This window comes from Pseudovirgaria hyperparasitica (assembly GCF_010093815.1).
Source record: "Pseudovirgaria hyperparasitica strain CBS 121739 unplaced genomic scaffold EJ05scaffold_24, whole genome shotgun sequence".
Lineage (NCBI taxonomy): Eukaryota > Fungi > Ascomycota > Dothideomycetes > Acrospermales > Acrospermaceae > Pseudovirgaria > Pseudovirgaria hyperparasitica.
The window spans coordinates 239,930-252,344 of NW_022985572.1; the positions used below are offsets into that span (position 1 = coordinate 239,930).

The 12,415-nt window shown below is 48.5% G+C and overlaps 1 protein-coding gene across 1 annotated transcript; it reads left to right on the forward strand.

Annotated features, from left to right (window-relative positions):
• The first annotated feature begins 8,192 nt into the window (after window positions 1-8,192).
• Window positions 8,193-11,545, forward strand: EJ05DRAFT_542249 (uncharacterized protein). Its single transcript, XM_033749713.1, has 3 exons — window positions 8,193-8,497; window positions 8,569-8,871; window positions 8,922-11,545. Exons 1-3 carry the CDS (start codon window positions 8,426-8,428, stop codon window positions 11,214-11,216), a joined length of 2,670 nt encoding a protein of 889 aa, XP_033595510.1. The 5' UTR covers window positions 8,193-8,425; the 3' UTR covers window positions 11,217-11,545.
• Window positions 11,546-12,415: the final 870 nt, after the last annotated feature.

Sequence of the window (12,415 nt, forward strand, 5' to 3'; positions counted from 1 at the left end):
CTACAAGGACGCGTCTTGGGGTTAGATTTACAGCTGACATACGGTGCTCTGTGTCCCTTGGCTTTAGAACAAGGGACATACGTAAGAGCATGAAGTATGAGCAGACTAATTAAGCCTGTACATTGCTCCACTTCCCTCTTCTAGACACGCGAAGCTCTATCTGTGGAGTGTATGTAGTCCTCGGCGGTTTTCCAACAGTTCATCTATGTTATAATGTGCAGATATCCCGCACACCCCATGGTGAGCACAATGATCCAATCCCTGCTCTTCCCGGCGTTGCCACTACGAGGCATTACCTACGAGATTCCCCATCCATGAGCGAATTTTATAGTCCTGAACACTAGTATCGCCGACGATCATCATCGGGGTCTTGAGATGAGTGTTCAGCGACTACTGGAATAGGTACGGTTTGCCACTTTTTTGATTGTTTCCCGGAAAAAGCCGGAGCATGTCCTCCGCCAAAAAGTTTTGGTATACAGAAACAGAGAACCCGAGACACAGGGAGCGGGCCAGCTTTGGAAATTGGAAGTCGGAAATCGGCAATCGGATCTTGCCGTGAGTTGTCCACGCACATAGGGGGGGTATCGTGTGTTTATCTCCCATTATCTGCTGTAACTATGTGGGTACGCGGAGGCGTATGTAAAAAGAATGTCACCGTGGTCGGGTCGGCATTGCTAATCGGCATCGGTGGCGTTCATCATCTGTTCGTACACCAGACGCGTGCATAGAACGTGATAGCAGGGATAGATCGATCATCTAGTGACATACAATTGTCAGTGTCATATGATTCCAGTGGTACGCTTTATGCAATTTCAGATCGTCAAGTACAGTAACTGAGTCAAGTGAGAGCCCCGACTAGCCCTTATATGAACCTGGGTTCCACAGTGCCTGGTGAACACGAGCCACGACGATCTCGTCCTACAGCACTACTAGCTGGAGCGACTCTTAGTGTCCAGTGTCCACTCTCCTCTACATGAGCCCTCGAACGGGGCTGCTTCTGACCCTGATCCTACATCGACGTGCAGAGCTGGTGAATTGGCGTGCTCGCATGCCTACATGCCTTCCCGTCAAATTCAAATCTCTGAATTTAATCGCCAATCAAAGTGCTGGTGTCCAACTTGAATGTCCTGATCGCCGTTCTTTCAAGTACTTCATGCGGCAAGTCCATAGCGGTGTGGCCGCATGTAGCTGTGGATAACGTTGTGCCTGGGATACTGTGTCCCAGCCACATACATACAAGTAGCCTGGGGTACCTCCACAATGTCACGTCTGAGCCCTATTGCCATGTGAAAGCTCTGCCTCCTCAAATCACGTCACTACCTGAGGGGCATGTTCAGTGACATGAATCAAATTACTATACTTTCTTTTTCAACACATACTTGACCGGGGCGCGGAAACAAGTGTTTGGCTTGGCGGTCCCTAACCCTATTCACAATGGCATGACTGGATCTGCACGTCAGGTCTAGTTGAACATCGGGCTCTCGGTGGTATTAATAGCAGTATGTCAGATCCTAGATAGTGCGGTGCCTCACTATGTCACTTGTCATTGGTCGACGCTGAGATGGACGGTAAGAGTGTGACATGGAGATCCTCGGAGGCTAAGCGAGACAGGGTAAAGATCGTTGCTTGAATAGATGCAGATACCGCATAGATGCTAGCAAAAAAAGTAAGAAGCAGCTGAACAAACGTTCTTTCGATGACTTTGTTCTCTGGGCACGATCATCCTCAGAGTGAGGCGGGATTCTAAATGTGCGTTGCCTTGCTAACCTATGACAGGAAAGATTCAATGAATCGTACGGTCTCGACTGTGAATAATTGTATCAAACGTCGCATAGCAGCAGTCGATACCGCGCTGTGGAACATTGTCGACTGAGAGATGAAGCTACATCCGGTTTGGCCGTTTCCTTCGTTCGTCCTTGAAACTCAACAATGTTAGCGTGTCTCTATTCTCGTCCATGAAAGCCACATTCCAGCCGTAATTCATCGTACGTTGAGGTTTCAGAGCTCTACATGTTATGCATTACAGTCATTTCGCTCTACGACTCGCGTCACAATTCCGAACTTGAGTCGGAAACGTCTCCGTTACGAAGGATGCGGTTAGTCTGGCTGTATGATGGTCATTGTATCCAGCCGTTCCATCCTTCTGACAGCCTTGTTGTCGCATACGCACTGACTCAGCTAAAACGTGGCACTCACCAGGCCAGGACACGACTATCACGATGACTACTAAAGTCGTAACAGCTCAGCAGGGTCTAACACAAGCGTCGCGATTCAGGCCTCATGTACGACCCCAGCAGAACTGGACGAGTTCCGGGGGGGGGCTTTTAATTACTGTGTGGGGGCGAAGTAAAACTGAAGAGGGCGGGCTGGGGGTCTAGTGGCAAGCAAGGGTTTCCCATGAGAAGAGAGTCGTGATTACCCATGGACGCCCGTTAGCCATAGAACATGAATCGAAGTGATGGCGACGGTGAGCCAATTCTATGGCTGAGACAGACAGACACGGCATCACGGTGGCATGCGGGAGCTCAGAACTTCCTGGGTGTCTGTTGAATTTCGGGTGACGTTACCGAGAAGGATCGACCTGACAGATGGGCCTGGATGGGCCTGTAAGAAGTGAGATTGAACCGTGGGATGATCCTCAATGTTGGAGAGTCGGAAGGCTAGCATCTTACGGAGTGGATTACCATTGTGGTTATGGCGATGGTGATGGTGATAAAGCTGACGTCTTTGGAAAGAGCAACTAGAGACTGTGGAGATCCTTGATGAGAATTTATCATACCAACTGCGTATATAACAGACTGATCATGACGGTCTTATGGATGATTGAACCTATGAGACAAAGGGTATATTGATGGGCACGGCTCGCTATACCAACACCTAATGGAGAAGGAATGACCGAAGCTGGCAGGGCTGCTGGTATGTTTGCCTCATACAGCTAGCTGATGAACGACATTGAGTTCTTCCGCCATCAATGGTTACATATACAGGCACAGGGCCGAGCTTGTGCTTCTAGTGTCCAATTGTTGGTGGAGGTAACACCGATAATGAGACTGAGACCGAGACTGAAACTGAGACAGGGAGGGGGTCGGACTGACACTGAGACCGAATCCCACGAACTGCCAAGGCATAAACGATCATCGGCGTCGTGCTGTTCTGATTCAACGACGCCCATACACGAGGTAGCCACAATAGACAGGGGGAGGGGGAGAGGGCTCAAGAGAGAACATGTATGTATCTGCGTCCGCTAGCCCCATCAGGCTAAGAGTAAGCGTCTGAAATAACATTCAATTCATGGCTTCGAGTTACCGGACCGCGACAGACAAAGCGCATACGGACCACATTGCCGTGGACTCACATGCTGGTTACGCTATGCTTGACATCTGTCCTAGAGCAGCTGAGATTTGATCAGAACCATCATGGCTAGCAATTTCAAGTCATCCTATTGAATGGGTTTCCTGGTGACCGGTCAACTTCGCGGACAGGAGTAGATGAAAAGATATTCATTCGTCATCTACGTACGTACCAATGTTAAGTCAAAGTAGTGCTAATGACTAGTGTGTCTCACAAACAAAGCTAAGCTTTTTGAAGAAAGATGCTATGCAACGCTTACCGGGTAACCTGTAGGCTAGGTTAGAACAAGTCTGAAGGAATACCGTTCAATCCTTGATAAATGGGTCCTTGACGCCGGGGTGTATAGAATATTGAACATTGTGTGTGATAGGGAAGATTATATAGTCATCGGGTGCCTGTACTTCTGAATCCTGGGGCTAGATGGCCTAACAATGGTACAATGCAGACTCTAGCCAATTAATTACAACGCGCATATCCTATGTTGGTCCGAGAATACATACAAAGGGCCAAGAGTCTTCAAAGTTTGGACAACTTGTGATATCATGTTAAAGAAGAGCGTTCTGCAAGATCTTGAACTGGCTCCGAGCATTTGATTTGTGCAGAGCCAATTGGAAAAGATTTCAGCGAGACTCATATCCATAGAGTGTAAATGTATGTATCGGCGGGAGGAGAATTAGCATGAAAGCATGATACTTTGCATACAGGTTCCCGTGAATATCCACCTACACAACTGCGTTTGCTTGACAGTTTGACTGCACATATTGTATGTAGCGGGTCACTTCGTATCTCGTAGCCGCGACCGAACGCCTAGAGATGTGTCTACGAAGGTAATAGTGTAGGATTTGTTCCTGTTCGGATTGAAGTGTGGCGTAAGTCAGTGCTTCATCTCGTAGCTATCTTATGTTCTGCGCTGATCATACCGTTGAAGCTGATACAAAGCGCTGCTCCTCGTATACCAAAACCTGTCCTGGAAACGGCCATGAGTCGTGAGCTTGCTCCGTATCCACGCCTGGGCTGGTAGAATCCGTTCGTATACATGTAGGAAATCTATTGGAAGGCCGATAGATTCTCTGTAGTAGACAAGCAACCCCCGGAAGAGGATAGCCACTAGGGACTCGGGTGATAGCCTTGGCTCCATATCGCGGGCGCGCAGTTCCGAAGTTGAGAAGGCAAACAAGAGGCAGACAACGTTACGATTCAGTCTGCTGTCAACGAGGAAATGATTGAGCGATTCTAGGCAATCGAGATTTCATGAACGATGCATACCATCCTTAGTACGAACGTCGGTCCCTGAGTGTAGAAGCTGTACAAGATAGTTCGACCAATCTCAAGGTATAATTAGGTCTCTTCATCTCAACACGGTGTCTGTAGCTACCCTGTAATTAGTTCGCTGGTCTGATCTCTCCTGTACAAGCTAGCAGTCCTCGTTTAGGCTAACGGTCTGCCGTCTGCAGGTGGATTAGTGGAGCTGCAACGCTAGCTGAGGCTGCGCTTTGTCCAATTGTTAGGATCGACGGTCGTGCTGGCAATTGAGGGACCATTGATTGAGGCGGCGTGTATTTTTGACATGAGTGCATGCAACATTTTGAGAGTTGAGATGGACATGTATAGGATCTGCAACAGTAGACAAGCTCATGTTGGGGTTCAAAGCGTTCAAGTCGAAGGATTGGAACAAGAGGGGAGATGAGAAAGTGCATTGGAGGTCAAAGATAACCCGCGCTTACTTAGCTTAGTAAGGAGACTCTTGTGATAATGCCTCAGGCACAAAGCAAGGTAGTTCTGGCCCCATTGTACGGCAACGGGAATCGGGACACCGCCCGCCGGTTCCAAGCGCGCACATGAACCCTCAAGATCCCAACCACAACCTTGAGCGACTATGCCTATTCACATATCATTGCTGACGCCACGTGCATTTGTATGTCTCACGTACCGTCATATTGAGAAGACCTCCTTCAGCTTTTTGTGGTCGGTTCGGCCCAGATGGTCTCGTCTGTCACTTGCGTTTCAACCCCTTCTCAACTATCTGTCTTCGGGCTCTCGCCTTGAAATACACAGCCTAAGTCAACACACCCAATAGCAGCACCGAGAGGTGAGAAACAAGGCTCGCCTGGATGCAGCCCTTGTGTTCGACATGGCCGTATGTCTTTTCGTGAGTGGCCATCGGGCAACAACCTTTAGCCTCTCCATTCATGGCCTCGACGACATGGAACAGGCCATACTGTTCAGATGGTTGCATACTTCTAGAGGCTCATTTATGATACAAAGGTCATGAAGTGGTGCCCTTTCATCATCGACCGTAGGGATTGAGACAGAAGATATATTGAACGGAGACGATCAACTCTGTAACCTTACCCATGATTCTATTTTCAGCCGGGCTCAGCTCACGCTACACACTCCCTCATCTCTAACTGGGACAATATCCGCCGGCGAGTCAGCGACAATTGGCCCACGCTTTTTACCCATGGTCCTCTTCCACGTTCCTCTCCCACGTGCGAACACAGTCCTCCGAACGTTATTGACAAAGGGAGGCCTCAAACGTCAGGCTTCAAGGTCCGCCCGCGATCTTATGGTTTTCCTTATGATACCTCCTTGACACGGACCTCTTTCCCAGGCCGGATCAATCCGCTGGCTTAGAGTTTCACATATCGATTAAAGGCCATCCGGGATAGTTTCGTACGCCATGTGCGCTCAGTTTATATTTAGACGTCGTTTCAAGTTCCAGTAGCTTGAAGAGAACGGTTACTCTGGGCGTGCCAGGTACTAGAACTAGACACCATAACTTTTACTACCCCATTCGTAAAGCAACTCGAGGGAATGGTTTCTGTATCATAGGAACAGAACTTCGAGCTCCTTGGAGGGTTAAGTGTTCATTTGAGGCCAATTGCTGCGCAGATCGAAAAAGTAAGCATGTTGTTCAGGTTGAAGTCTACACCTCTACCCATGCATCATGATGTACGTTTGGCAAGCCAGTACTGAGTAATTATCCTTGATTTCAAATGCGACGTGAAGTTCCACATTAATAATTGTTTTGTCATATTATGATAATGTTGACGGAGAATAGGGTGTACAGACAGCTAACAAGTTCCTTCAAGAGCAAGACTGACCATCAGGTACATAAAGTCAGATGTTTCTACTGACCTTGGTGAGACCACTTACGAAGGGGTCGATTTCTCAAATCCCTACCAATATCTAAGCGTTGTTTTGTGCATGTTCGAAGATCATAACGCCCTGGCCACAAATGAATGCGATTCATGGAATATTAGAAACACCCCCCGGTCTTGAAAGCTTTTCGCCAGAGCAGTCCCAAACATATTTACCGATGTCCAAAAAATAACATTGTCACATGACCGCGCGGATTTGTCACGGTGCGCGCCCTTTCAACAAGTGTTCATAGTAGGATATAACTATTCTGGTTTTCATCCCAAAGCGAAAAAGTAAGTTTAGAGGTCTGAGTGGGAAGACTCAGCAATGTACTCAGTGACAGGTTCTCCAAGTATAGAACAAATTAATGGTCTTGCCCGAGGGTCGAGCGCCAGTGTTTGAAGATATGTTATGAGACAAAACAACAAAACAACATATACAATATCTCCATACTGGGCCGTGAGAGACCTAACAAAGAGCCAGTGTTGTCTGGTCTGATAAGATCAAGTAGTCATGTGGCGAGGACAGCCGTAAAGAGGGTCGGCTAAACATAAGTTTGAAAATGTTTCACGCACCAACAAGATGAGATGAGATCTGACGAGTTGCGTGACGGCTCGGAAAGGCTCGCGAGCAATTAAGACTGGGACCAACATCAGGTGTGGAGGTGGCGTAGCGGCAAGACACAGAGATGCATTGAAGTAATAATACCTTATGGTTCATGATAGACAATCAAACTATTGATCAACGGATTGAGATACTATAAGATTCATTCTGACATGAAGACACATAGCATACGCAAACCAGACTATAACCCAGGTGGGAGATGGAATACAATAGTGGTGATGATGAGACTAGAAGAAACGTCGACGCTCAATAACTTATTGGGTACAGATGCGTGTATATGTGTGTATATATGTTTGTTTGTGTGTGGAACGGGGCGGAGGGGGGGGGGGGGGGGTACAGAGTGAGAAAGTCCTAGCGCCGGCCGCAGCCAACAACAGGGCCAGGGCCCCCTCAAAATGGGGACTGCAAGCAAGCGAAACAGGCGGCCACCGCCGCACGACCCGCCCCCCGCTGTAGGATCATCCCGCTAGTCACGCCAAAAAATACTAGCCTGGTCCCTACTCGCCCCCATTCGGAGAGGCAGTGGCTCAGGTTCATTCCTCATGTTGACTGGCAGAGTGACAGCCAGGCAGACACATACAGTCTCTCTCAGGTCTGCCATCATCACCACGTTAGATCAGCCTGGTTACCTTCGTGGAGAAAGGTCTGTAACGGCCTACGGACGCCATAGCAAATTCTCTACTACCTGTGCCCAGCCGCAGTCTTGAATTCAGATAGAGCACGATCCCCACAATGACATTCATAGTCTCGTCCTCATCTGGCACATTCGGCCAGTGCCATAATTACTACCGCAGATAGTATCTTCTATCACCAACTCGCTCGCGTGGATCAGGAGGTAAGCACTTCTTGGCCATGGAGACATAGCAATTCCAAGATCAACAACACGACGTCTCAGGACTAAGATCAGCGTTCACCATCCCCCCCCTCCCCCTTTCAGATACTACTTGCCCCGGCTCTGTATCTCTTGGCATTGTTGAAAGAAATAGCTGCAGGGTGTGATCCTATCTTCAACCGTCATCCGTGCCACTACCACTACAGCGAGCCTGGAGGCGAAACCCATGTCATACTACCCCAAATACCAGTATCGGCCGTGAAGCACCTAGTCTTATATTAGCCGTTTATCTTCTTCTTGTGGAATAGCCTGACGGTGCTCAAGGCTTGGGGCATCACTATAATATCTACACAGATCATGCCCTCTCTTCTCGCCACTCGAGTTACACCTCCCTCTTTTCAAGCTACAAGCTACTCCATTTCTATTACACAGGCACATCAGCAATCATAGAACATATCGTTGCATTCACTATAGAACATGCCTTCAGAGATTCAGAAAAGAAAACGTCCTGTTGCTGCTTGCCAACCATGCTACTCGAAAAAGCAGAAGGTATGCACTCTTTCCACACTCTTGAAGGGAGACCCATACTCCAAGAGTATAATCTGTTGACTTCTTACTAGTGTGACCATCAATATCCCTGCTCCAACTGTGTCAGGAGAAGACTACCAGAACTATGCAATTACACCTTCGCAGACAACGATAACGCGCAATCCAAACCAAAGTCTGCTCCACAACGAAGTCCCAAACGACCTGCTCATGGCTCGCAATCACCGACATCCTCCGATGATCTGATGGATAGTAGCTCATCCTCACCTCTGCCAGCTTTGGACTTGGATAGCAACACACCTTATGAAGCTAATCTGTCTTCTTGTCTTGGCTATTTTGAGGGGAGCAAGTCCAATCTTTTTAGTCTTATGGATAAGGTATTCTACTTATGGCTCGATATGTTGCTGAGTCTGACAAGCTAGTATAGTTCGATTTGCTGAACACCAAAGAGCTAGACGCGGACCTCTCTGGTGTTATTCCCGACGCCAACATGCCAGAAATCAAGCTGTGCCTGGACATGTTTCCAAAACGCCCAATCATCAACTGTCTTGTACAGCATTTCATTAAAGAAGTGAACTGGTTGTACGAGATGATCCATCCAACTTTGTTCCTAAACAAGTATGAACAGTGGTGGAAGTCTGTCCCAGGATCCAGCGTTGATAGCCTTGACTTCGGCATCCTTATACTTCGCATTTGTGCCTACAGCGCTCAATTTATTCCATCAGGTACGCACAGTGGAGACACGATACGCAATGTCCCAGTAAATACAGTTCGTCAGCATTGTGATAAGCTGGCTACTAGATTATGGCGCCTCGTCGAACAGATCGAAGGTCCAAAGTCATTGACATGTGTCCACCACCTCTTCTATCACGCATGTTACATGCAGAATGAGGGTTCCATGCGAGATGCCTGGTACATCCTAGGAAACGCCATCCGGGTGACTCAAGATCTAGGAATGCACTTGGAAGAACCACTTCGGTCACAAACGCCATTGAATGACCTTGAGAAGGACATGAGACGCCGTGCATTCTGGAACCTCTATATCTGGGACCGTTTCCTGTCCCTTGTCCTGGATCGATCGCCATGTATTCCAGAGGAGCATTACTGCAGTGTCGACTTGCCTAAGATGCGGATACTTTCGGGCGCACAACAAAATACGAACGCACCAGACGTTTTCACTGAGCGTATACTACAAGCCAAACTCAGTAAACTGTGGTTTTCGCTCGTACCCGCCAACAGGGCAAAACCCGACATTTACGATCCAAGCGTAGCTGAGGAGGTCTATGAGAAGCTCTGCCGTGAGTTCGTTGCAGAGCTGCCTCTAGTGTTCAGTCTCCAGAGTCCAGATACTCAATGGGATCAGCAAATTCCGATGCTTGCTCGTCAGCGCCAAACTCTCAAGATCTCTGTCTTTGTCATCCTCTGCCAGCTCTTCCAGCCATTGCTCCACTTATCGACCGAGCAAATTCAGACGATGCCTCACTACAAACGTGATCTCATCACCACTCATCGCAATCACCTGGTGACGTCATGTGTTTCTTTGCTTGAGGGTGTATCCCAACTTCATGATTTGATGGGCAACACACCAGCACGTTTCCATTTGCTCAGTTTCTTCTCTTTCGAGCCAGCAATGTTGTTGGCAATGTACGTCATGAGTACTGCAATGAGCCACAAGGCCCTTACCAAAGCCCGCGAACAGGATGGGCGTCGCCATCTCTTTGCTTCGCCCCCTATGACGCCGACAGTCGCCTCAATTGATAACCCTAAAGGCGTCTTGACTGCCACAGAGTGCCGCGTCCACATTGAAACGGCTCTCCAGCGTCTGACCTTGTTGCAGGAGTCTACCATGATCGCGAGAGTCTCGGCTCGCAAACTCAAGGAAGTCCTAGCCAAGCTTGATTCACTATCTGCTGAGCCCAATATCGGCAGTGATGATGAGGCAATAGACAACGACCGACTGACTCCGGCTACAAGACATACACACTCTACTTCTGTTTCTAGTGCTCTTGGTAAAAAGAAAGCAAACTCTTCTACCACTGATACAGTCAGTACTACGAACTGGTTAAGCCCATTCGAGGTACCGGCCGTGACTACTACCACGCCTACGTCGACTCGCCAACACGGCCAGTCCGTCGGTCAAACATCTCGTCGAACATCGCGTCCACAACTCTCCCGTATGCATTCCTTCGCAAGCATGACATCCGTCAGTCTCGATTCACCGCCTGTCCAGGGGCATAGTCATGGGCGCGAAATGAGCACATACCGTCCCAATCATCAAAATGCATATTCACACTCGCACTCCACTTCTCTCTCTCTACCACATGCCATGATCCTGGACGGAACGTCATCGCCTCACCACGGTTGGCATCTGACCTCTCCGCCGCCGGCATTCAGTCCGAACGGACCTTGTTTATCTGCACCAGTCGACGGATATCACACGAACACGTTCTCAAATTTCAGCTGCCATGACTCCGGTATAGGGGACAGTGTTAGTAGCGCTCACTCAAGTGTTCATTTCGGATTCGATAATGGCCAGTGGCCAGCGTTGTATGATGAAAATGAGGCAAGTAATGGCCTGGGTGTCTTTGTGGGTGATATGAGCGAACAATTCGTCGATTCTAGGAAGGGGTATTTTGATTCGACCAGAAGTGTAAGGTGTGATAGCGGCGTTGGGGACGTGCCAGAGACCACCGATTTTGATGATGGCATGGAGGCCAAATGAAGTCATGCGGGCCTATCCTTTCCTTTGCGGTCTTGTTTACAACCCTTTATTCGTAATATTTATCAAACAGCTCACGGCCGCTTCCTTGTCAATATTGGCGTTGATGGTGTTTCTTAACCGCTTTCCTTTGTCTCTCTTTCGTCTATCTTACCAGTATATACCCGCTCATGTCCTGATGCCCTTTCTTTAGTTTTACTATGATGTCGCATATATTTTTTCATATCTGGTGTTTTTATCATGTACACTTCAATGGGTGATGCATAGCTGGCTTGCCCGGAGGAAACCATGACTCAGCTTGTACGTTATCAAGACATATCCATTAACGCTTGAAATTCTATAGATATAAGATTATTACTATTCGTTGTCTTGCTCAGTGAGTCTGTCATGCACTCGTGTATTCCGCCCCATATACTCCGCTCTTGCTAAGTAAAATCAACATCGAGTCGCCAGATTCTCTTTCCCTTTGCCACGCAGGTCCATAAACAGTCATAGTCTCCAAAGTAAACCGTCGTTCTGATCGTATGTGAAAGCACACCACCTAGGTACCTCCGCCCATTACTCGTGACGTTGATCTTAGAACTCATCCATGGGGGGTGATCTACGTGAAGGAACTATAACTATATGGTGAGAGTAAAGGTTTCACTATAGATCGATATGACTAACCAGGAGCGTCGTTGGGAGTCCTATCAACTCGTGATGAGGCCTACATACATTTTAGAGTGCCACAAATCTCGCTGCAGCCTCATGCGCATCTTCAAGCACGAACGCCGTAGCAACTATACCACCCTCGCCCCTGTGAATTCATTCTCGACCCAAGGACCCCTCGGCGCCTCTCTCCCAAAGCATCGCATCCGTACTGCAACCAACGCTGACACAGTCGCACAACAATCCCTTCGGAGAGCATTCCTCGCCGTGTAACCACCAACGCGCGCGCATTTCTCCCACCAAACACGGCGCTTTCTCCTACTGGTCGTACTCACGCCACAGGGTATCCGCTCCTGTATCACCATCTAGATCTCGTATAGGGTCTTTCGCAGTACTGTATCCCAGTACGGATCCTCACGGGGTAATACTGGGGACCCTGCCGGTATCTTGACATGGCGTGGGATTGCTGACGAGAGATTATTGCCAAGGTTAGGGGGCGGAGAGGACTGGGTAGAGAAGGAGAGTTTTGGGAGGCGAGTTGGCCCTTGCGATGG

Excerpts from the sequence above, each read along its gene's own strand:
- EJ05DRAFT_542249 (XM_033749713.1), top strand. The coding sequence starts at position 8,426 with ATGCCTTCAGAGATTCAGAAAAGAAAACGTCCTGTTGCTGCTTGCCAA. Across the intron at positions 8,498-8,568 it reads GCTACTCGAAAAAGCAGAAG|TGTGACCATCAATATCCCTG; the intron begins GTATGCACTCTT and ends ACTTCTTACTAG. Across the intron at positions 8,872-8,921 it reads TTTTTAGTCTTATGGATAAG|TTCGATTTGCTGAACACCAA; the intron begins GTATTCTACTTA and ends AAGCTAGTATAG.